Here is a 23,927-nt window from a genome sequence, read left to right on the forward strand (position 1 = left end):
TACAGGTTTTAGGTGAGACATACCTAGCGCCTACTACAGCAGAGAAGGTTTGAAATAACCATTGTAAGTTGAAGCAAATTGAGTAGAGAAATGATGTAGAATTGCCAGATGGTATCAAGGGTTCAGCTGAACTTGGAATCACGAGCTGACAGATTTTTGTGTTACATTTTTTTCTGTTGGTGCCCAGGTGTGAATGATTTTGTTTTCCAAAGATGGCCACGGCAATATCTTCCATCTTATATATTCATGCTATAATGTAATCATGACATTCCTCCCATTAAGACATGGGGTATATGTCCCTCCATTTGAATTATGGCAGATGGACTTTGGCATAAGTGTCACTGTGTGACTTCTGAGGCTAGTTCATAAAAGGCAATATAGCTTCTGCCTGATTCTCTTGGAACACTTGCTCTTGGAAACCATGCTGTGAGGAAGCCCAAACTACCCCAGGCAGTGAGACTACATGGAGATAACATGTATCGATGGTTCAGGCAACAACCTAGCTGAGATCAAAGCCAATTACCAGGAAAACCTTCCTAGAACATGAATGAAGACACTTCCAGTTGATTTCAACCCTAGCTGTTGAATCATCTCCAGCCTTTGAGTCTTCCCATCTGAGGCCCCAGACATCAGGGAGCTGCCTCCACTGTATCCTTTCTGAATTCCTGACCCACAGAATCTGTGAGCATAATGAAATGGTTATTTTACATGACTAACTTTGGGGTGGTTTGTTACAAAGAACGATACTTGGTACACTGAATATAGGCGTATAATACACAAAACGTGCACGCATTTTAAGTGTATACGGTGAGTTTTCACAAACTGAGCACCCCTGTTCAGAACATTATCAGTACCTCAAAAGCCCCCCTTATCCTTCTTTCTATAATTAATAGTAATCTTTTAAAATATATATTTATTTGACCGTGCTGGGTCTTAGTTGCGGCACGTGGGATCTTCGATGCCGTGTGTGAGATCTTTAGTTGCGGCATGCGGGATCTTTTAGTTGCAGCATGCGAGATCTAGTTCCATGACCAGGGATCGAACCCGGGCCCCCTGCATTGGGAGCGCAAAGTCTTAACCACTGGACCACGAGGGATGTCCCATAGCCTTCCTTCTAATCACTAACTCTCCCTCCCCAAACCCCTCCAAGTGTAACCAGTATCCTGACATTTAATAGCATAGATACATTTTGTTTTTCTACCACATATGAGTGGACTCACACAGCATGTAGTCTTGTGTCTGCCTTCTTTCACTCGACATTAAGTGGGTTTTGTCCAAATTGTTGTATGTAATTATAACTTGTACATTCTCGTTGTATTTTGTTTGGGAAATACACCATAATTCATCCATTTCTGTGGCTGATGGGCATTTGAGTGGATACATTTTTCCTTGAACCATTTTGACTTATGGTTTTCAAAATTTGCAACCAAAAGAATCCTAACTAGTATAAGCCCACAGCTTTTTCCCAATCAGACCCTTTCCTCTTGGGCCTCTTACTCCCTTTGGACTCTGATCAGTTGCCTCCTGTGATCTGGCTCACGGTAGCTCCTCCCACTTCTCTCTCACCACTCTACGAGATGGACTTTGCATCTCTATTACTTGTGACCACAAATAGCTTCAGACCTCTCTGGTCCTTAATTCTAAGTCAGGATGGGGTGGGTTGGACAAGGCCTAGACAAGCAGGGCTACCAAGAAGTTCCATGATCATTGCTGTTTGTCAAGAACCTTGCAAATGATTGCTAACATTTGCAATGCTCACTTCTTGCCAGGCACTCCTCCATGAATGTTCTGCGTGTTGAGGCATTTAATCCTCACAACAATGCTGTGAGGTATTATCTCCATTTTACCGATGAAGAAACTGAAGCATAGAGAGGGGTCAGTCACTTGCCCAAGGACACACAAATGGAAGCTCGAATTCCAGTCAGGCAATCTGACTTGAGTCTAGGGATTTCCCTGGCAGTCCAGTGGTTAGCTCTCCATGCATAATCTACCCTAGTTGATTTAAAAAATTCCACACAATAGGAATTAAATCTCCCAAATACTGAAAGTATTTGTTTGATATTTGTGCCTGCTTTTTTTTTTGCGGGGGGTGGGGTCAGCGCTTAACAGTAAACCATTTAATTCTCATAGGTCTGAAGGTTGGGAAGTCCAAGATCAAGGTGCTGACAAATTTGGTGTCTGGCGAGGTTGCCTTTCTTTTTTTTTAAAGCAGGTATTGATATATATTGCTCTTTAAAACTTTACTTCCTCATCAGCTCCTGGTTGCTCAAAGAGGCCTATCTCTCCTCATTTTTCCTGGCATGTCAACTGATAGCAGATGATGCTCCATTTTTCTCATTTTACCTTAACACAAAAACTCTTTTGGTTTCCTATTTCTTAGGCTGGGATCATGTGCGTATGTATAATGCAATGCCTCCTTCCTTTCCTGCTTATCTTTCCTAAAATCTGATAGCGTTTCAGTCCCACTAAATTCTAGGTCAACTCTTCCTCATTTCAGATGCACCTTGTACTCACTGGGCTATCAAAACATTTCAGGTAAATATGGCTGTAATTTCAAGCGCCATAATGGCCTACTCAGAAGTTTGGAGCTAGAGATCAATATATACTTTGATTATTAGAGTCAGCCCTGGGCAAAACTACAAAATAAGCCAAAGTTTGTCCTTGGCAAGCTCCTTCCTTGGCTTCTGAACTTTCTCTCCACCTGTTCCTCTTACTTCTCATGTGCTCCTACTTTCTTCACTTGCCTTTTCAAAACTTGCTCTCAAGAAAGGATTTGGACTAATTCACCCTAAGGTACTAGTGACAGCGGAAACTCAATATGATCTCTCTTAGGGTATTTGCATTTTAACAGGGTATAAATCATCAGCTGGGCTTCCCTGGTGGCGCAGTGGTTGAGAGTCCGCCTGCCGACGCAGGGGACATGGGTTCGTGCCCCGGTCCGGGAAGATCATTGCAGGGTGCCCACACATCCTGGTCTGCACGCTGGGACCTAGACTTCATGAACTGACGTGTGGATAACTAGGCTCCGCCCCCTCACTCACGAGAAGCTGAATTAGTTCTCTAAATTCACAATGTAAGTTCTACCTTTTCAACAACTACTTCAGCAAGACAGTCCCTCTACCGGCCTCCGCCCAAAAAAAACTCCTCTTGCCCCAGATGCAGTATCTCTCTTTTAGCCAGCGCTGAATATACTGCCCAATTCAGTATCCTTTATATCCCTAATATTCACCCCGTATTTGTCACGAAACTTCTTGGCATCCTAACATTTGCTCGTGTTAAACCGGTTGGTCAGAACTGTCTCTGTTTCGGAAGGCAAATTTCAGCATCTGACGAGTCTTATTCTCAGGAAATGCTCCTGCACGACCGAACTAGACTCTTGAACCCAGTTCAGCACCGTTTCATCGCTTCGCTATAGCCGGCGCAGAAATGCCTCAACTGCCGGTTGCGTTTCTCTTCGGTCAGGCCAGCCAAAGCCAGGACTTCTTACGACTCCAGGGCGGAAACCCCAAGAAACGCCCCTCCAGCCGCATCACCACGCCCGCCGTCCCAGAGCCGTGCAGAAACTCGCCTGAGCCGCATCACGTGCCTGCTTTGTAATCTCCCAGTGGGCAGTGGCGTCCGATCACCTGACGCGCGTGACCAATGCCTTGCGTCCGCGCTCTGGGCTCCTGGTTGCTAAGTGACCCCGGCTCCCGCTAGTTTGCGCTGCTTGGCTTTATCCCGGGAGGTAGTGGTGGAAGCTTTAGACCCGGCCCAGGCTCTTGGACACGCCAGTGGAGGGTCTTTTGCTGCTGCTGCCTTCTCTCTGGCGGAATCCCCGATGGTGGCCCCCACACCCTTGCGCCTTCAAGGCTTGAACCTGGGCTTCCGGGCATCCGCGGTCAGGCGGGCTCCGGCTCCTTTAGGACTAACCCGGCGGCTGGGGTGCCGCAGGGCCGCACTGGGTGGACCCGGTCCACACTGCCTTGGCCACCTCAGCCTAGCGAACCGGCTCAGACTCTAGTTCCTGCAAGGATGTGACTGAGGCAGTGGCTGGCTGAGAGACAAGTGCCTGTTAGTAGTCCCTGGCGTGGCTTCCTGTAGTTTCCTTCCTTGTGGCTTATGTGAAGACTTAGGCTTGATTGCTTTGGCCAGAAAAGAGACATAGGAACTCTGTGTGCTGTGCTTTCCTGAAACGACTGTGTCTTGAGTACTTGTAGACTGAAGGATAACAGATTTCGATTAAAAAAAAAAAAAGATACTCCCAGAAGTCAAAAACTTAAAAAATTTTTTTACATATTTAGCAATTTTTAAAAAAAAGCCTTGTCTTTGGGATATCTAGTAACATTGCCAGTCTTTTTGCTGTTCAGCCATTTTTGTTTGGTTTTTGCGGTACGCGGGCCTCTCACTGTTGTGGCCTCTCCCGTTGCGGAGCACAGGCTCCGGACGCACAGGCTCAGCGGCCATGGCTCACAGGCCCAGCCGCTCCGCGGCATGTGGGATCTTCCCAGACCGGAGCACGAACTCGTGTCCCCTGCCTCGGCAGGCGGACTCTCAACCGCTGCGCCACTAGGGAAGCCCACTGTTCAGCATTTTTAATCCAGAAATACTGTGTTGTGCCTGGGACTTGTGTGTACTGCTTGTTAGAAAGTTTGGTGTTTCATGTGTTCCTAACTTATACTTGGATTGGGTTTCACTTATTTCATTCTAATCATCAACTTGTGAAATAAGGTGGGCAGGTTTCGCTTTTTTTTTTTTTTCATGCGTAAGGAAACATGATCAGAGAAACTATTTGCCAGACACCAGTGCTTCTCGAAGTTGAACCATTTGTGGATCCTGTTAAAATGCATATTATGAGTCTTCAGGTCTGGAGCAGGGCCTGAGAGTTTCTGTGTGTCCAGGAAGCTCCCAAGTGCAGAAGAAGCTGTTGGCCTGATGCATTGCTCGAACAGCAGTCGTCCTAGGTAATTGCTCTTCCTAGTTGATGGCACAAACGCCTCCTTTCTGTATCTGATTTTATGCCAAAACAACAATTTCTTAACATCTGTGAACTTTCTGTACATGTGAAGGGAAAATCATAGGATGGGAATGACAAACAGCAGATAGTCTACATAGAATTTGTATCCGGTACTCATTTCAGTTATTTTGTTAGTTTGATCTTCTGAGGATTTAAAATATTTGAGAGAAAGGGCTTAAAACTATCAGCCTTTTTGTTGTTAAAAAGGCTTTTAAATAGAGAAGGTGAAATTTCCCCTGGCATTGAAGGACATATTTAACTAGGAGGACCCATATTCGGAGTTGAATCCCACTGACTCACTGCGCATTCCCAGTCCTTTGTTTCTTTAAAAGCTTCATCAAGTTAGAACACATGTGCAGTTCTGAACACAGAGACTAAGCAGTGAAGACTAGCCAATTTATCCTCTGGTTAAAAGAGAAGAAATTTTAAATGGAATAAGAAAAATTAGATATCCAGGAACCTAGCACAATGATTTTTAAAATTAATTAATTAATCTATTTATTTATGGCTGTGTTGGGTCTTCCTTGCTGCGTGCGGACTTTCTCTAGTTGCGGCGAGCGGGGGCTACTCTTCGTCGCAATGCGCGGGCTTCTCATTGCAGTGGCTTCTCGTTGCGGACCATGGGCTCTAGGCTCACAGGCTTCAGTAGTTGTGGCACGCAGGCGTAGTTGCTCCGTGGCATGTGGAATCTTCCTGGACCAGGGCTCAAACCCATGTCCCCTGCATTGGCAGGCAGATTCTTAACCACTGTGCCACCAGGGAAGTCCCCACAATGATTTATAGAATTGATGGTGCTTCATATATATAAAAGTTAATGAAAATAATCATGTTGTCATTAATAAAAGATTTGAATGTCCCAAGTAGGCTCTTTGATTCAGGTATGGTGCTGTGGTTTTCTTAATGTTTCTTGTGCTTGGGGTTTATTGAGCTGCTTAGATCTATGGTTTTCATTAAATTTGGAAATTTTAAAAAATATTTATTTATCTATTTGGGATTTAACTAGATCCCTCATGCTGCAATCCACTAGTTGCAGCATGAGGGATCTCGTTCCCTGACCAGGGATCGAACCCTGGCCCCCTGCATTGGGAGCTCAGAGTCCTAACCACTGGACCGCCAGGGAATTCCCAGTGCTGTATATGTTTGTATTCCTATAAAACTTGAGGTTTGTTCTGGGGTGTTGTTAAGTTACTTTGGAATTAGTTTGATTTTTTTGCGTCTTGCTTTTTTAAAGAGTTGTTAGATAGGACGAGAGCAGTGCTGACTCTAGGGCTGATTATTCCCCCTGAGGCAAGACCTCTATGAGTACTCTTCCCAATGCTCCATAAATTATGAATTTTTCTTTTTTTCTTTTGGCCGTGCCACGCAGCTTGTGGGATCTTAATTCCCCGACCAGGGATTGAACCCGGGACCCTGCAGTGAAAGCGCCAAGTCCTAACCACTGGACTGCTGGGGAATTCCCAAACTATGAATTTTTTCTAATCTGGCTAGTGGGAATAGGCACTATTCCCAGCCGGGTATAAGAGTGAAGAACCTTTCCCTCCAATCCTTTCAAGTGGTTCTTTCCCCAGCCTGGGGAAGTTTTCTTGTGCATAGGTGCTAAGCAGTACCTTGGTGAATACTAGAAGAAATCTCTGGGGTTTTTTCTTTCTCTGAACTGCTCCCCCATCTCTGTCACTCCGTTCTATGAACTCTAGCTGCTTTGGTCTCCCTGGACTCAGCTCTGTATGCCGGACTCAGGGACTCCACTGGGCTCTGCCTCAGTTTTCCATCCTTGCACTGTAGCCTGGAAACTCAGGTAGTTCTTGGACAGTACCAGAGCTTGTCTCATTTGCTTCTTTCTCAAGGATTACCGTCCTTTGTGGTCTGATGTCCAATGTATAAAGACCATTGTTTCATAACTTTTTGATCCTCCTTTGGTTGTTGTAGGTGGAACAGTAAGTCTGGTCCCTGTTTCTCTATCGTGACTTCTGGAAATGGAAGTCCAAATATCACACCAATTTTACCACTTTATCACTCAAACCCATTGAATATTGAAACTCTTAAGTTAGGTTGCATACTGTTGAACTCACATCCAGTTGATTCCAGGAGAAGACAGCTATTCTCGTTTTTATATTCCTACAGACTTAACCAATAGCCCGGCACTTGGCTGACACTCAGTAAAAGCTGGAGTGGATGAATAAACTATTTTGAGCAAACAGCTGTCGATCAGCTTGTGTTTTCTTCCAACATTTGTTGATGGGCTTTTGCAATTTTCTTCTTGCCTGCCAGCAGCAAATGAAAGCTAGGCAAAGTGGAAATTTCTGGGACTTGTTATTCATGATTGTAATTATCCACAAAAATGTACCCTTTAAAAAAGTTTATCAACAGGCATGAGGGAAGTTTTTGGGGGTGATGGACGTGTTCTAGAACTGAGTTGTGGTGGAATGGTTGCACAGGTTTATAGAAGAAATCATTGAATTTTACACTTAAAAAGAGGTGATTTTTGTGGCATATAAGTTACACCTAAATAAAACAGTTTAAAAAAAAAACGCTTATCTTGAAGATTCCCAAGGCATTTTAAGGTGAAAAAAGTAAGTTGCCAACCATTTTATATAGGCTAAACCCAGTTTTGATATTATCTTTTAAAAACATATTTATTTATTTATTTGGCTGCACCAGGTCTTAGTTGTGGCACTTGGGATCTTCATTGCGGCACGTGGGATCTTTAGTTGTGGCATGCGGGATCTAGTTCCCTGACCAAGGATGGAACCCACGCCCCCTGCATTGGGAGCTCAGAGTCTTAACTGCTGGACTACCAGGGAACTCCCAGTTTTGATATTTTCAAAAACCTCATATGCATTGAAATGTAACCTTGAGCAGGTAGGGATAGACTATGGTGGACTTTCACTTTGTAACCTACACATGTATTCGTTTTGTAATCAGAAAAAAACTAAAGATTTTAAAAGGAAGATTGTATTTTTTCATTAAAGGAGAGAGAAAATCAAGTAAAAGGCAAGAAAAAAAAATGTGTATTTGACCCACCCACAAGGCAGTAGACAGGCTGTTAGATTAGAAATCAGAAAGCCTGATAATGATTCTTGTTCTGTTTTTGAACTCCAAGCTAGGACAGATTACTTAGCTGCTGGCTATTGTTCCAGAAACCAGGTTTAAGTAATGAAGTGCATATTTGGAGTCTGGATCTTAAGTGTCAAAAGTGGAGCTCTGAAATGAGTTTGAAAGTAGCTATGGGAATAATGTCAATGCAGGGGAATCCTTTTATCCTCTTAGCTATCCAATAAATTATGAGATTCCCTCCCTCCCAACCACTCTGACCAGAACCTTTAACAGGTAAAATAATCTCTAATTAGGGATTCTAGGGAGGAAGTTGCTTTGTAATATGCAGTAACATCACTGGCTTAGCACTTCAGTTTCCTTGTTAAATATAAATAATATGTCATATTTATTTTATAGGATAACTGGAAGGACGAATGAGATAAAATATAGCAAGTGTTGAATTCAGAAGGAAATTGGAATGTAAAAACAAGTCATCATGAAACAGAACAAATACTTTATCATACCACTGATTTTATTACACTACAGGAAATAGTGTATCACACATGCTTTATTTGTATGAGATCTCTATCTGTACTTCAAGCATTGATCTTTATCCTCCAAACACGTATATGAAGATGTTCTGGGTCTTCCCTGGTGGTCCAGTGGGTAAGACTCCGCGCTCCCAATGCAGGGGGCCCGGGTTCCATCCCGGGTCGGAGAACTAGATCCCACATGCATGCTGCAACTAAGAGTTTGCATGCTGCAACTAAGAGTCCGGGTGCCACAACGAAGTTCCCACGTGCCGCAATGAAGACCCTGGGCAGCCTAAATAAATAAATATTAAAAAAAAGAAAAGAAAAGGAATGCATCGGAGTCTGGCCGGGGCTTTGAAAAATCTAAACCTTTTCCTCAAGAAAAACTCAAACGGTGCAAAGATTACATTAAGATAGCCTATTGTATTATCAAATTGTTGAGGTGTCAGGATGAAATCTGATTGACTAAACCATCTAAACTGTATGTCACCTGATTGAGCGATTGAATGAGAGCTCTGTTCATTTTCTGAATTCTCCTTTCTTTGTTAGATGATCAAGCAGAAGTTTTCTGTGCCCTCTCCTGGTTTGACTTTGAAACTGCATAACAGTGATCTTTAAACTTCATTGGGTGGGGCTTTTCTTCAGTAAATTCATGCTCTCCCTCCCCTTCCTCTTGCCTTCGAAGGCTCATTTTGAACTACAGAGAGACAGAGGGGCCGCAAGAACTGTTCATCATTCACTCACCTACTAAACATTTATTATATTCGTTTCTTTTTTAACAAAGCACTGCCCTTGGAGGTCAGCCAAAAGGAAGAAGCAGATATTGGAACTTAAAATTTACTAGAACAGAGCTTCGGAACCTTTTTCCTTGTCACGGCACACATAGAAAATTACACAATTTTAAGAACGTAAATGGGAAAAGAATTTGAAAAAGGATAGATCCGTGTATATATATAACTGAAGCAGTTTGCTGTACACCTGAAACTAACACAACATTGTTAATCAACTATATTCCAATATAAAATAAAAATTTTAAAAAATTACACAATTTGTATGTCCCACTGAGGTAAAGGGGAAGAAGCGGGAGGAGGGATTTAGGGGCATCTATATGGGATTTGGTAAAAAAAAATATTTCCATTTTCTACATATTGTATCATTATGATTTGAAAAATAAAATGAAAGTATTAGAGACAGCGTTAAATATTGAGCTTATATAAAGTTTCCAAATAAAATATTTTCCAAATTTTCACTTTCTTCTGTGAATGTAACTATTTTTTCTCTTTTTTAATTTTATTTTAAAATTTTCTTTTGAATGTTACTTTTAAATATCAGGTTATGCTTAAAATGGTTACATGCAATAATGACCAGAACTTTTCAAGAAGGATCTCTTCAAGTTCTTGTTCTTGTTGTTTATTTAATTTATGTATTTATTTGGCTGTGTCAGGTCTTACTTGTGGAACTCAGGATCTTCGTTGAGGTGTGGGGTCTCGTTGTGGTGCTTGGGCTTCTCTCTAGTTGTGGCACGTGGGCTCCTGGGAACACGGGCTCTGTAGTTTTTGTGGCACGTGGGCTCTCTCATTGAGGCGCAAGAGCTCAGTAGTTGTGACCCGTGGGCTTAGTTGCCCCGCAGCATGTGGGATCTTAGTTCCCTGACCAGGGATCGAACCCACGTTCCCTGCATTGGCAGGTGGATTCTTTACCACTAGACCACCAGGGAAGTCCCTCTCTTCAAGTTCTTGATAGCCATGAACAATTAGAAACTCAAATAGATAATACAAATTAAAAATTTTAACATTAAAAAACATAAAAGTTAAAATATTTAAAGAGGGCTTCCCTGGTGGCACAGTGGTTGAGAGTCCGCTTGCCGATGCAGGGGACACGGGTTCGTGCCCCGGTCCGGGAGGATCCCACATGCCACGGAGCGGCTAAGCCCGTGAGCCATGGCCGCTGGGCCTGCGCATCCGGAGCCTGTGCTCCACAACGGGAGAGGCCACAACAGTGAGAAGCCCGCCTACCGAAAAAAAAAAAAAATTGAAGAAATGTCTATTTTCTTTCATTAACAATTGTACAATTGAAATTTCTTGTGATAACATTAATGGATCTTGAATCCAATCAAACTCTTTTGTGTCAAGCATTTAAAAATAATGACATGGGACTTCCCTGTTGGTGCAGTAGTTATGAGTCTGCCTGCCAATGCAGGGGACATGGGTTCGAGCCCTGGTCCGGGAAGATCCCACATGCCACGGAGCAACTAAGCCCGGAGCAACTAACCACAACTACTGAGCCCGCGCGCCTAGAGCCCGTGCTCCGCAAACAACAACAACAAAAATAATGGCAGCTCTGATTTAAAGCACATTCCTTCGGGGGTGATATCCACCTGGTAGTCACTGTTAATGGCCAGCTGGCTTATGTTCTTTTGTTTTTTTGGTTTTTTTGGCTGCATTGGGTCTTCGTTGCTGCACACGGGCTTTCTCTAGTTGTGGTGAGTAGAGGCTACTCTTCGTTGCGGTGCGCGGGCTTCTCATTGTGGTGGCTTCTCTTGTTGCAGAGCACGGGCTCTAGGCGCGCGGGCTTTGTTGGTTGTGGCATGCAGGCTCATTAGTTGTGGCTCGTGGGCTCTAGAGCGCAGGCTCAGCAGTTGTGGTGCACGGACTTAGTTGCTCTGCGGCATGTGGCATCTTCCCGGACCAGGGCTCGAACCTGTGTCCCCTGCGCTGGCAGGCAGATTCTTAACCACTGTGCCACCAGGAGAGCCCCTGGCATCTGTTCTGATTGGTCAATATCTGTTCCATCTCAGATGTTAAATATTTTTAATGTCACCCTGCCCATAAGCATTGTTAAAGCAGTCACCCTGAAGTTAGCTTGGACACCAGCCCAAAATGGACAGAAATATCTGATACTATGTGAAGACAGATTTGGGTCAGCCATCTGGGGCTGCTCTGGCCAGAGCCCTCCAACCAGTGTCCTCGCCCCTCCAGCCCTGACCAGCTGCATCTCGGGTTGCTGCTGCTCCCCCTTGGCCCCTGGAGCTCACTTCCTCTAGCAGGGCCCTGGACGCTTGTCTGTAACGTGCAGCAGTGCACTCTGCAGCTGGCCTCTGAAGTCGATGGCCAGGTGGTAACACATGGCAAGCAGCAAATGCTGCTGATCCTTCTGCCTACGTGTAGAGATTGAAAGGCAGGATGACAGATTCTGTTCTGCTTGGATCATATCTGCAGGAGCTCCCCATGGGCTGTATGCACCCAGAGGTGTTTGGTCTAGCTGGCAGCCCCAAGGGCCATGGGATCTTTATGTTGTATCCAACATGTAACCCAGTTGCAATATACCAGTGTGCTATGACCATGGTGAGGAAACTCTGCAGTAGAGGAAACAAAACATGCAATGATAACACTACTTATTATTTATCAATGGATGGTTTACAGTGCTTTCACAGTGGACCTCATTTAACCCTCATAAGAACCACCAGTAAAGATTATCATCCCATTTTACAGAGTAGGAAATAGGTTCAAAAGGGTGAGTTGCTCAGATTGACATGTTAGGTCCACCCTTCCCTGGCTGGGGTGCCTTAAGGATGTACACATTGGTGGGCTAGGTTAAATGATGAGTTACTGGAGTGACAGATTTACTTGAAAGTTTTTGGGTAAGCTGTTTTTTTTTTTTTGGGCTGTGCCACGCAGCTTACAGGATCTCAGTTCCCTGACTACTAAGCCACCAGGGAACTCCCTAGGGAAATTTTTTTTTTTTTTTTGCGGTACGCAGGCCTCTCGCTGCTGTGGCCTCTCCCTTTGCGGAGCACAGGCTCCGGACGCGCAGGCTCAGCGGCCATGGCTCACGGGCCCAGCTGCTCCGTGGCATGTGGGATCCTCCCGGACCAGGGCACGAACCCGTGTCCCCTGCATCGGCAGGCAGACTCTCAACCAGTTGCGCCACCAGAGAAACCCCCCCTAGGGAAATTTTAACTGGTAAATTATATAGGTGTTTCTTTGTTTGTTTTTGTCTTGTTTTGTTTTGTTTTGGCTGGCGTTGCACGGGATGTGGGATCTCAGTTCCCCGACCAGGGATTGAACCCATGCCCCCTGTAGTGGAAGCTCGGAGTCCCAACCACTGGACCACCAGGGAATCCCTTAACTGGTAAATAATATAAAATATTTGGAAATTCTGCCAACAATGATTGAGATTCACTGATAGTGGACCAAAGATTTAAGTTGTTTCTTTAAAAAAAAAAAAATTATTATTTATTTATTTTGGCTGCTCCACGTCTTAGTTGCCACACACAGGATCTTTGTCGCAGCATGCAGACTTCTTAGTTGCGTCATGCTTGTGGGATCGATCTCCCCGACCAGGGAACGAGCCCGGGCCTCCTGCACTGGGAGCGTGGAGTCTTACCCACTGGCCCACCAGGGAAGTCCCAAGATTTAAGTTGTTTCTGATTCCAGATCCCAATTTATCCCAGGTAGAAAAGTGTTAAGGTTTTATGAGAGTTACGGAGAGAGTCGTGTAAGCACGGGTTTCAGCTGAACATTGGGGCATGTGGTGATGGGAGCTAGGGAGAGAGCATTCCAGCAAAGGAAAGGAGGCAAGAAAGTGGGGCTGTGTAAGGTGAACAATGGCTGGAGAGATAAGGGCGTGAAGATGCATAACTGGAAATACGATTAGAAAGTGGATTGGCTTCAGGAAGCTTTATCTGGCAGGAAAGTCTATGTGACACTAGCTGTGGTGAGACCAATTGGAAAGCTAGAGGTGGGAAAGCTTGAACCAGAGTAGCCATGGAGAGCTTTCACATGGGAAACCATCATGACTTACCAAAGGATGGTGGGGGAGAGGGGCAGGATCAAAGAGAGGGACGTGGGAAGTTGCTGGCTGAACTTGTAGCCCACCTGAGGTGTTGTCAAAACATCCAGATAGGGCTTCCCTGGTGGCGCAGTGGTTGCGAGTCCCCCTGCCGACGCAGGGGACACGGGTTCGTGCCCCGGTCCGGGAAGATTCCCACGTGCCTCAGAGTGGCTGGGCCCGTGGGCCATGGCCGCTGGGCCTGCGCGTCCCGAGCCTGTGCTCCGCAACGGGAGGGGCCGCGGCGGTGAGAGGCCCGCGTACCGCAAAAACAAAAAACCAAAAAAAACATCTAGGTAGGGAGTTAGCAAATGGGTGACTGGAGCTCAGGGCTGGGATATGGGTTGCGAGTTATCTGCCTCTAGGTGAAAATGGTTACCTTGATATTGGAAGAGACTGCCATCAGGGAAGGAGCCATCGGAGAGCAGGGGCACACCTGGTCAAAGAAGCCACCTGCGGAAAATTGAAAGGAAGGGCGTGTTCGGCAGTAGCGCATGATGAAGAGGGAGGTTGGAGTTGCTGTGACATAGTGCCTGGCACATAATAGGCACGCAAATACTTGTGAGAAGAATGAAAGAAAAAAAAGACAGTAAGAAAATGATACATTCAGGACAAACCATATGAAAGAAACAGTGGTAGAATCTAGGCATAAGGGTGTTAAACTAGTAAGGACCTACTGTATAACACAGAAAACTCTACTCACTCGTCTGTAATGATCTATATGGGAAAAGAGGATAAAAAAGAGTGGATCTATGTATATGTATAACTGATTCACTTTGCTGTACACCTGAAACTAACACAATGTTGTACATTAACTAGACTCCAATAAAAATTAATTAAAAACTAAAAAGGTGTTAAGGGAATAACCAAGAGATTCTTGCATTTGCTCCAGAAAATGGCAGGGACCTGCTCGGCAGCCTATGGCCACACTGAATACCTGTTATTGACCTTTAGGAGACTTTGCCTCACCCTGCAGGGTGATGTGAGTTAATGTGTGATTTTATATAAAGGGACAAACTTAATGCAAACTCGGGCCTTTCCCATTCAATCTCAAGTTCTAGAGATTAAAAAATGTATAATACCGCAAAATGGCTCCCATAACTGCATTACAGATCACTCCCCCCCGCCCCAGCTTAGGGATAAAGAGGACTGCACATGTGGGCTCGCTTCCAAGTCCTTTTTAAAAAAGGTTAATTTAGAAAGACTCTGCTTCCTGAGACTCCCACCCAGATATTTCTTGGTACATTATTTTTTTAAAAATGCTCCAATTTCTCTCGCTTAGAGAAAGGTCTTTCCTCTTCAAATCTTTCAGGTTTTTGTGGGATCTTAGTTCCCCAACCAGGGATCGAACATGTGTCCCCTGCAGTGGGAGCCTAAAGTCTTAACCACTGGACTGCCAGGGAAGTTGCATTAGGTGTTACTCTGGGAGAAGAAGCTGCCAAGGGCCTGATTTCGGTGGGGAGGGACCCACCTGGGCCAGTGCGGTGGACGTCGGTAGGGAGTCCCGGGCCTGGCTCTAGTTATGAAAGGAACTGGAGGCCGAAGTCCAGGAAGGTGTGCAGCGGGAGAGCGGCCCGATCCCTGGGCCCCTCCCCCGCCCGTGATCTCCAGGCGCCCCTGCCCTTTGAGCCCGGGGCGTCTCGGGCGCTGGCACACTCGCCCCGGCCGCTGCGGGGACCAGCGGGGCTGGCGGGATGCTAAAAATGCGATCCCGGCAGCAGCCAGAGCTGCCAGGCCTCCGACGCCCCCCGGAACCAACCTCCCAGCTCCGAGTTCGTGGCCCGGTCGGTGGGCATCTGCTCCATGATGCGGCTGCCCGTGCAGGCCTCCCCCGAGGGGCTGGATGCCGCCTTCATCGGGGTGCCGCTGGACATTGGGACCTCCAACCGGCCCGGGGCAAGGTAAGCCCCGAAGGACTCCGGGACACGTGTTGGGACAGCCTGGCGGCCACTGCGCACACAAAACTCATGGAGAGGTGCTTTCCCTCACCCAGGGTTGAGTTGGAAGCCAGTGCCTGGCTCCAAAGTGCCCCCAATCCTTTGAGAGACAGCTGGTTTCCCTCAAGCAACCCTGAGGGCTCAGCCGTGTCATCCATTGGTAAAGAAAGGGGGTTTAAGGACTGAGCCTTCTCCCTGCCCCCTTCCCTGGCCTAGCTGGATGGTGGCTGTCGGTACCCCGGTTTACAGAAGCAGGGGACATTAAGTTTGAGAACAGAAGCTGGTTGCCCCTCCCCAAACCTCTAGATGTCACGTGACTCGAGAATTTGCTCCAAATAAGACAATTTTTTCTTCTTTTTTTGGTCGCGAAGTCTGTGGGATCTTAGTTCCCCTGCCAGGGATCACCGCATGCCCCCTGCAGTGGAGATGCGGAGTCTTAACCATTAAACCGCCAGGGAAGTCCCCAAAATAAGGCAGTTTTCCTAAGATCAAGTTAGAGGAAGTAAAATCGATTTTTCTAATTATTGAACATCAGCTATTTACGATTCCGCAGCAACAGTTTAGGAAACTGAGGCTCAGGGAGATTAAGAAATTATCTAATGCCATTTAGCAAATTGGTGATTGGTGGGCTTCTAAGTCTGTACCTTTAATCTCTTCACTATATAGGCTAGATCAGTGGTCCTCAACGTGTGTGTGACATTTTCCCCCCAGGGGACATTTGGCAGAGTCTGGAGGCATTTTTGGTTATCACAACGTGGGGGAAGGGCTGCTACTGGCATCTAGTGGGTAAAGACCAGGGTTGCTGCTAAACATCCTGCAATGTATAGGATGACCCCTACCCCCTGCAGCAAAGATTCAGCCAGCCCCAGCACGGAGCCTGGGAAGCCCTGGCCTAGGCAGAGCCTCTAAACCTTTAGGGATGGCTCACAGGCTGATGCTTTCTCCTCCAGATTTGGACCCCGACGGATCCGCGAAGAGTCGGTGCTGCTTCGGACAGCCAACCCTAGCACAGGAGCCCTCCCCTTCCAGTCCCTCATGGTTGCAGACCTAGGCGATGTGAATGTCAATCTTTACAACCTTCAGGACAGCTGCCGCCTAATTCGAGAGGCCTATCAGAACATTGTAGCAGCTGGCTGTATTCCTCTGACCTTGGGTAATGGCATCTGCAAGGGAGAGGGTAGTTCTCTGAGCTCAGGGTCTATTTATCATGAGCTGGAGTACGGTTACTTCTCCAGGGGGAGCCACTGGCAATATGGAGACAGTAGGAAAGGGAACATTTTTAGTTCATTTATTTTAACCCCTGGGGAGAGGATATTTACATTCTTGGACTGATGTGACTGACAGGGATGGACCAGGGTGAAGCAAGTGAGGCACTCACCTTGGTGCCAAATTTAAGGGGTGCCAAAAAGTCAGCAATACATATTACTGATTTCCCTTTTTGCCTCAGGTTCCAGTATGGCTCAGAACAGCACAGTTGCTGATCCTATCTTTATTTAGAGTTTATCATGGGGGACTTCCCTGGTAGCGCAGTGGTTAAGAATCCGCCTGCCAATGCAGGGGACGTGGGTTCGAGCCCTGGTCCGGGAAGATTCCACATGCTGCAGAGCAACTAAGCCCATGTGCCACAACTACTGAGCTCGCGTGCCTAGAGCCCATGCTCTGCAACAAGAGAAGCCACTGCAGTGAGAAGCCTGTGCGCCGCAAGGAAGAGTAGCCCCCGCTCACCGCAGCTAGAGAAAGCCCGTGCATAGCAATGAAGACCCAACACAGCCAAAAATAAAAATAAAAAAAAGGGACTTCCCTGGTGGCGCAGTTCCCTGGGACTACCCAACGCAGCCAAAAATAAAATAAAATGAATTTATAAAAAAGCAAGAAAAATAAATAAATAAAATAAAGTACCGTGGGCTTCTCCTTGTGGTGGCTTCTCTTGTTGTGGAGCACGGGCTCTTGGCACATGGGCTCAGTAGTTGCAGCATGCGGGCTCTGAGGCACACGGGCCTCAGTAGTTGTGGCTCTCGGGCCTAGTTGCTCTGTGGCATGTGGGATCTTCCCAGACCGGGGCTCGAACCTGTGTCCCCTGCATTGGCAGGTGGATTCTTAACCACTGCACCACCAGGGAAGTTCCTATCATGGATCCTTTTTTTTTTGCACTGATTTTGATTTTTTAAAATATTACATTAAAATAATATTTATCTTGATTACTTAGTTTTTTTTTTTTTTGGCCACACAGCTTGCAGGATCTTCGTTCGTCCCCTGGCCAGGGATGGGGCCCAGGTCCCCTGCAGTGTAAGCGCAGAGTCCCAATCGCTGGACCACCAGGGAATTCCCCAATTACTGAGTTTTTTTTTTTGGTGTCCCTTCAATTTTGCATCCGGCAAATGCCTCTATCCACCTCACCTTGTCCCAGCCCTTGATGCCAGGCCTGAGGAGGCTGCCAGCAGGGGCTTAGTTGTGACTTCTTAAGTATTCAAGGATGTTGTTTCAATGACTTTATTTGAGAGAACTGCAAGGGGGTCTTTTCCTTTCGTCAGGGTCTATGTCAATCTATAGAGCAGCTTTCCTCTTACCCTCCCCCACCCTGCCCCACTCGCACTGTAGCAGTTCTTTCTCTTCCTGTTCACCAATAGTCAAAATAGTACCTTTTTCTAAATATCCAAATTTATTTTTGCCAAATGAGAGGGCCCAGCCTGCAGAGCATAGTGGTAAGGAGTGGGGTTTCTGGCTGACGTGGTTTGAAATCTCAGCTCCACCTCTCACTAGCTCTTGATGCTTCCTTTCCTTATCTGTAATATGGGAATAAAAATACCACCACCTACCTTCTTATATTGTGTCAGGGGCATATAACAAAAGTGCATATAAAGTGCCCAACTTTGTGACTGGCATGTTTTAAGCTTCCATAAATATAGCTGTTGTTGTTATTAATAATTATCAATGGTAATACTTTTCTAGGCCTGTGCTGTCCATTATGGTAGCCCCTAGCCACATGTGGCTATTTAAATGAATTACAATTAAATAAAATAAAAAATGCAGTTCTTCAGTTGCGTGAGCCACATTTCCATAGCCAGTGGCTAGTGACCACCGTGTTGGCCAGTGCAGATACAGAACACGCATGTCACTGCAGGAAGTTCAACTGGACAGAGCTGGTCCGAGCATTTTCCCTATAAGCCTTAATTTCCTCTTTTAAATGACAATGTAATGTCAAACATTTAGTGGCCATTTCTCCACCACTGAACAAGATCATATTTTAGCTGGGGTTATAGTTCTTCCAGTCTAATCGAAAGGGTGGCAGAATTGGGCAGATTAAAGATCATTCTAGGCGATACGTGGTCCTCGAATCTTATCCACGTTCCAGATGTTTTCTTCTTTTTTTGTCTCCTTGAAGGTGGAGATCACACAATCACCTATCCTATATTGCAAGCCATGGCAGAAAAGTAAGTCCCAAAGGCCGGAGCTGGGGAATGAGCTGTTTTCTGCTAGATGGCGTCAGGTGACCTCTGCTGCCTCAGGTTGTTGGGGATGATGGGAAATTCCCCACTGAGTTGCTTCCATGGATCAAAATTAAGGTCAAGCTCCAGGTGTGTCTGTCAGTCACCAGATGGGAGCCAAGACAATTTATTATTAACACCCTGGCCACCCGCCCTTGCCCTAGATCTGCCCTGGTATGCACGCTCAGCATTTGCCTCTGTTTTTGGAAGATGAGCCCCTAGTGAAATACACAACCCCAGTTAACTTCAGTTTCTGTTTTGCTTCAGAGGCCAAATACAAATACTGACAGGCACAATGGTATTGCTTGCTGAGGAGAGGCCCTGTTTTTTCCTGAAAGGGCCCCTTTCCCAGAGGATGAGAAGATGGATTTTTCCAGTAGTGAAAATCTAGCAGGGATTGACTAATTTTGGTTAGTTAGTTTGAGAAATAGACAGATGGGCCAAGGTGGTGAGCTCCAGAATTCATATAGAGGAAAGCTATGTGGGTGGCATTCTATGGGGCGGCTGGCAGGGTTGATGGGGATTAGAGAGAGAGAGCGGAGTAGAAGCTGCTTCCTGGTTACCGCAGTTGGAGAAAGGGTGGTGCTGATTACAGCCTTCAGACGAGCTCACCTGAGCCGCCACCCTTTACTTTCATCCTCCCAGCCCTCTCCATCTGTAAGTGAAGAAAATTCTGGGTGATAGGTAGGGAGTGTCAGCTAAAGCACGTGACTATCTTCTGCTTGACTTCTCTGAGCTTATTGTCCTTCTGAGAAGCTAAGTGGTTTGAAGACAGAAACCAGTTGCAAGGCTGGTAACTGATGCCACGTCCCCCCTCCACGGCTATGAATTGTCATCAAGTTTTGGCGGCCTGGAGGGTGGTGGTGTTCAGGCCCCACTGGGAGGCCTGGCTTCTGAGCCGCCCTGTTGTCATCAGGCATGGGCCTATGGGGCTGGTGCACGTGGATGCACACATGGACGTGGCGGACAAGGCCCTGGGTGAGAAGCTCTATCACGGGACGCCCTTCCGCCGTTGCGTGGACGAGGGACTCCTGGACTGTAAGCGCGTGGTACAGATCGGCATCCGGGGCTCTTCCATGACCTTGGATACCTACAGATACAGCCGGAGCCAGGTGACAGGCCGAAGGGCCCTCCCTCTGTCCCCGACCCCAAAGTGCCTTTCTCTCCATTGCCCACTCAGCGGAGGCTATGGATTCAAAGGGACTTTGCTAATCAAGCTCAAAGTGGGGACAGAAGGGTGAGTTTGCGTCATGTGGAGCAGATAGGAGCGGGGATGATAGTTCACGAGGCAGAGGAGGCCTCTCATCGCTGGGGAGGGGGACAAGCAGAAACAAACCAGGCCCTTGGATGCTGCTGGCTTGGAAACGAGTGGAGGAGGTCCAGACCCAAGGCGATGGGTCTGATATGGGGACGATAGTTCCCTCCTCATGGGTATCGGGGGTCAACTTCGAGGTGCACATAAGCCGAACACGGGGTAGGCCTATAGGAAATGCCCAGTAAATGCTGCCAGGCCCAAGTGTCACCTTTCTGCTCTTCAATTCTTTCTCAGGGCTTCCGGGTGGTCCTGGCTGAAGACTGCTGGATGAAGTCGCTGGTTCCTCTGATGGGAAAAGTGAGGCAGCAGATGGGAGTCAGACCCATTTATATCAGCTTTGATATCGACGGCTTGGACCCTGCCTATGCCCCAGGGACAGGGACACCCGAAATTGCTGGTCTCACCCCTAGTCAGGTGAGGAGGCTCCACCAGTGACACTTCCTGTGGGTGAGGATACTTAGCTCCCCACTTTCCTGGGACCTGAACTGAGTCTTTAGAAATCAGGATGGGCTTTTAAAAGCAGAGCACCTGGGCCTTTATTGTGCTCAGGGCTGATCACAGGTTTGGATTCTCCCTTATTGATGAGTGACTGATTTTGGCAAGGGCCCTCATTTCTTATCTGGGATATAATAGTCCGTTATTTGGTCTTTCCGCCTCTGGTCCACCTGTTCATGGGGACAATATGGTAGTGCCCCCTGTTCAGACACCAAACTTACCTTTTTGGGGTTAAATTTTAAAGGTATGCACAGTGGGATTAACACCTCCCAGGGTAGTTCAAGAGTTTTAGAAACCCCCAAAGAAAGCTCCCATGGTAGGCTGAGCATAGCACGGGGAGGCAGAACTGGAGCGCGTGGCTCTACCTAGAAGGAAAGCTCCAGGGGCGGACCTTTGTTCTGTTCACTACTCTCCGAGCCGAGGAGAGTGTCTGACATAAGTAGGAGGTACTCACAGATACTGGAGTAAATGAATGAAGACTGCTTGAACTAATCAACTACCTTCTATCCTCTCAGAAAGGAGGATGGTCATAACAGCCTCTCTAAAGCCCTTCCCAGTTCCCGTCAGTTTTCTAGAACACACTCCTCATTCCTTGGCTTCGCATCCTTCCTGCTTTTCACCTGCAGAACGGAAGCAAAGTGACGCTCTTCCTGCCACCCCCCTCACTCATCCTATCTCCGGCCACGTCTGACTACTAGTACTTCTTCCGTCTTGGCGCCTTTGCATGTGTCTTTCCCTCTCCCTGGGCTGCCCTCTCCCTACTCCTCTGCTTGGTCAGTTCCTTGAGCTAAGTGTTTCCACCTTGGGGGAGCCTCCCCCAGCCTCTTCAGGCTGCGACAGGTGCTCAGACTATTCCTGAAGCCCTTCATGCTGGCATTGAAGCGATTGGTTTGTCTCTGTGATCCCACCAGGGTGCCTGGTGGTCAATGAATGTTTATTGAGGGAAAGCGACAGTTCCAAGTCGAAGGGCAGGCCCGTGTTGGGAGAAATCCATGGAGGCCTCTACTGGTTGCTTTCTGTTGTCAATGATTACCTCTCTGGACAACTCAAGCTTCATCTTGGACAGGCTCTGGAGATCATCCGGGGTTGTCAAGGCCTGAACGTGGTGGGTTGTGATCTTGTGGAGGTTTCACCGCCGTACGATCCTTCTGGTGAGTAAGGGAGACAAATGTGATTCGTAGGCAGCGGCTAATTTATTTTTTATTATATTTTTTATTTTTGGCTGCGTTGGGTCTTTGTTGCATGCGGGCTTTCTCTAGTTGTGTCAAGTGGGGGCTACTCTTAATTGCGGTGTGTGGGCTTCTCATTGCAGTGGCTTCTCTTGTTGCGGAGCACTGGGTCTAGGCGCGTGGGCTTCAGTACTTGCAGCACATGGGCTCAGTAGTTGTGGCTCACGGGCTCTAGAGCGCAGGCTCAGTAGTTGTGGCACACGGGCTTAGTTGCTCCGCGGCATGTGGGATCTTCCCGGACCAGGGCTTGAACCCGTGTCTCCTGCCTTGGCAGGCGGATTCTTAACCACTGCGCCACCAGGGAAGTCCCAGCGGCTAGTTTAAATTGTATTAATCTAGTTAATAAGTAGATGGATGGGTCCCTTTATATAACTCGGGAACCGGCTGAGTATGTCCTACAGTGAAGAAAATAAACCTATTACTGTACACCGTACAGATGTGAGCTAATGAACCCTAGCAAAACCCCTGGGAGGCAGCTAAGGATTGTTAGCTGGCCCACCCATCAGCAGAAGAGAGAGAAACCAGCATGCAGTTCAGCGATAGGGCTGCCCAGTGCCATCCGCCTTGGATATTTCATTGAAAAGTGAATTCTCAAGGCATAAATGGTATTTATTAATATTGATAAAGTGGGGGAGTTAGCTGGTTTAGGAGAGAGATTCAAAGCCAATGCCATCCCAATAATTTTAATCTAGAAAAACTTACAGGGTTAGGCCCGTTAGCCTTAGAGGATAGATAGTAAATACGATACACACCAATATGATAGGTTTTCCTTTGGGGGAAATCTGTTCTCAGAGTAAACAGAGAGCCTTCTGAATTTTAAAATACCTTTCCTGAATGATGCTTGATGGAGAGAACGCCGGGGAAAGCATGTCCACGGGGCGGTGGGGAACCGCAGAGGAGCGCGCAAGGCAGGACTCTGGGAAGGGAAGCACAAAGGGACAAAGGCTGAGGAGCCCGAGGGGCTCGGCCTCAGGAGGCGGTCTGTGTGGTGTTCACGTTTGGGTTTTTCACTGCTTTGTAGGAAACACAGCCCTCGTGGCGGCTAACCTGCTGTTTGAGATGCTGTGTGTTCTCCCCAAAGTGACAGTCGCCTGAATGTTGTGCTACGAAGTTCAAGATAAAACAAGAGCTTGCCCGGATGACAAATTCTCCAGAAGAACTTATGTGCAAGCAATCTGAGTACTAAAGAGTTTATGCCAACAAAACGTTGTGCTAAAAGTGTCACTGGTGGCTCTACAATAGGGGTTTACAGTAGAACTCTAATCCAAACAGCTAATATTCCTAAGGTGTTTGAATTAACTTAAAAAAAATGCATTTGTGCTTTTTTTTTTTTCTTTGATGAATGGTGATGGAGGATAAAGGGGAAAGGGATGGAGAATTTAGTTTAAGATTATCTAAAATCTGGAGGAATGAAATGAAAAAACCCTATGAAATAATACTGTAGAAAAACATTCCATATTTCTATAGTATCTTCCTTTAAAATACAGCCCCTACACAGAGGAGCATCTTGGTTTTAGGACCATCGTGAACATAGAAAAAGTTTGAAAGAAAAAAGAACAGGCAGATCCTAATAAAGAAACTTCCCACTCAAAAGCCCAGGAAGGGCTTCCCTGGTGGCACAGTGGTTGAGAGTCCGCCTGCCGATGCAGGGGACACGGGTTCGTGGCCCGGTCCGGGAAGATCCCACATGCCGCGGAGCGGCTGGGCCCGTGAGCCATGGCCGCTGAGCCTGCACGTCCGGAGCCTGTGCTCCGCAACGGGAGAGGCCACAGCAGTGAGAGGCCCGCGTACCGCAAAAAAAGAAAAAAAAAAAAGCCCAGGAAGATGCAAGAATGTCTTCAAAACCAGGTGACATCAGCTGGCTCTTAGTGGCCTTTCCTTAACCCGCTCCCTCTGAGCCTGTTTTGCATTATCTTCTCTTCAAGCTGACCCACCCTCTATGACAGCAATTCCCCAAATCTGCAGTGGAGGCGTGATGACCTTAAGCACGTGTTGAGTTACATGCGAATTCAGTTTTGTTGATAATGTGTCCATAGTCAAATCATCATCTCGTGACATAAGAGCTACCCGTAAT

The 23,927-nt window shown here is 46.8% G+C and overlaps 1 protein-coding gene across 1 annotated transcript in view; it reads left to right on the forward strand.

Moving 5' to 3' along the window:
* Window positions 1–23,304, forward strand: part of AGMAT (agmatinase (putative)) — a 25,187-nt gene extending 1,883 nt beyond the window's left edge. Inside the window, exons 3-11 of the mRNA XM_024749992.1 lie at window positions 3,463–3,593; window positions 3,700–3,880; window positions 15,097–15,293; window positions 16,280–16,482; window positions 18,712–18,760; window positions 19,731–19,926; window positions 20,364–20,543; window positions 21,691–21,775; window positions 22,875–23,304. Coding sequence (XP_024605760.1) covers window positions 3,463–3,593; window positions 3,700–3,880; window positions 15,097–15,293; window positions 16,280–16,482; window positions 18,712–18,760; window positions 19,731–19,926; window positions 20,364–20,543; window positions 21,691–21,775; window positions 22,875–22,948 — 1,296 coding nt within the window. The 3' untranslated portion in view covers window positions 22,949–23,304. The remainder of the gene's footprint in view (window positions 1–3,462; window positions 3,594–3,699; window positions 3,881–15,096; window positions 15,294–16,279; window positions 16,483–18,711; window positions 18,761–19,730; window positions 19,927–20,363; window positions 20,544–21,690; window positions 21,776–22,874) is intronic.
* The last annotated feature ends 623 nt before the right edge of the window (window positions 23,305–23,927 follow it).

This window comes from Neophocaena asiaeorientalis, unplaced genomic scaffold (assembly GCF_003031525.2).
Source record: "Neophocaena asiaeorientalis asiaeorientalis breed wild unplaced genomic scaffold, Neophocaena_asiaeorientalis_V1.1 scaffold275, whole genome shotgun sequence".
Lineage (NCBI taxonomy): Eukaryota > Metazoa > Chordata > Mammalia > Artiodactyla > Phocoenidae > Neophocaena > Neophocaena asiaeorientalis.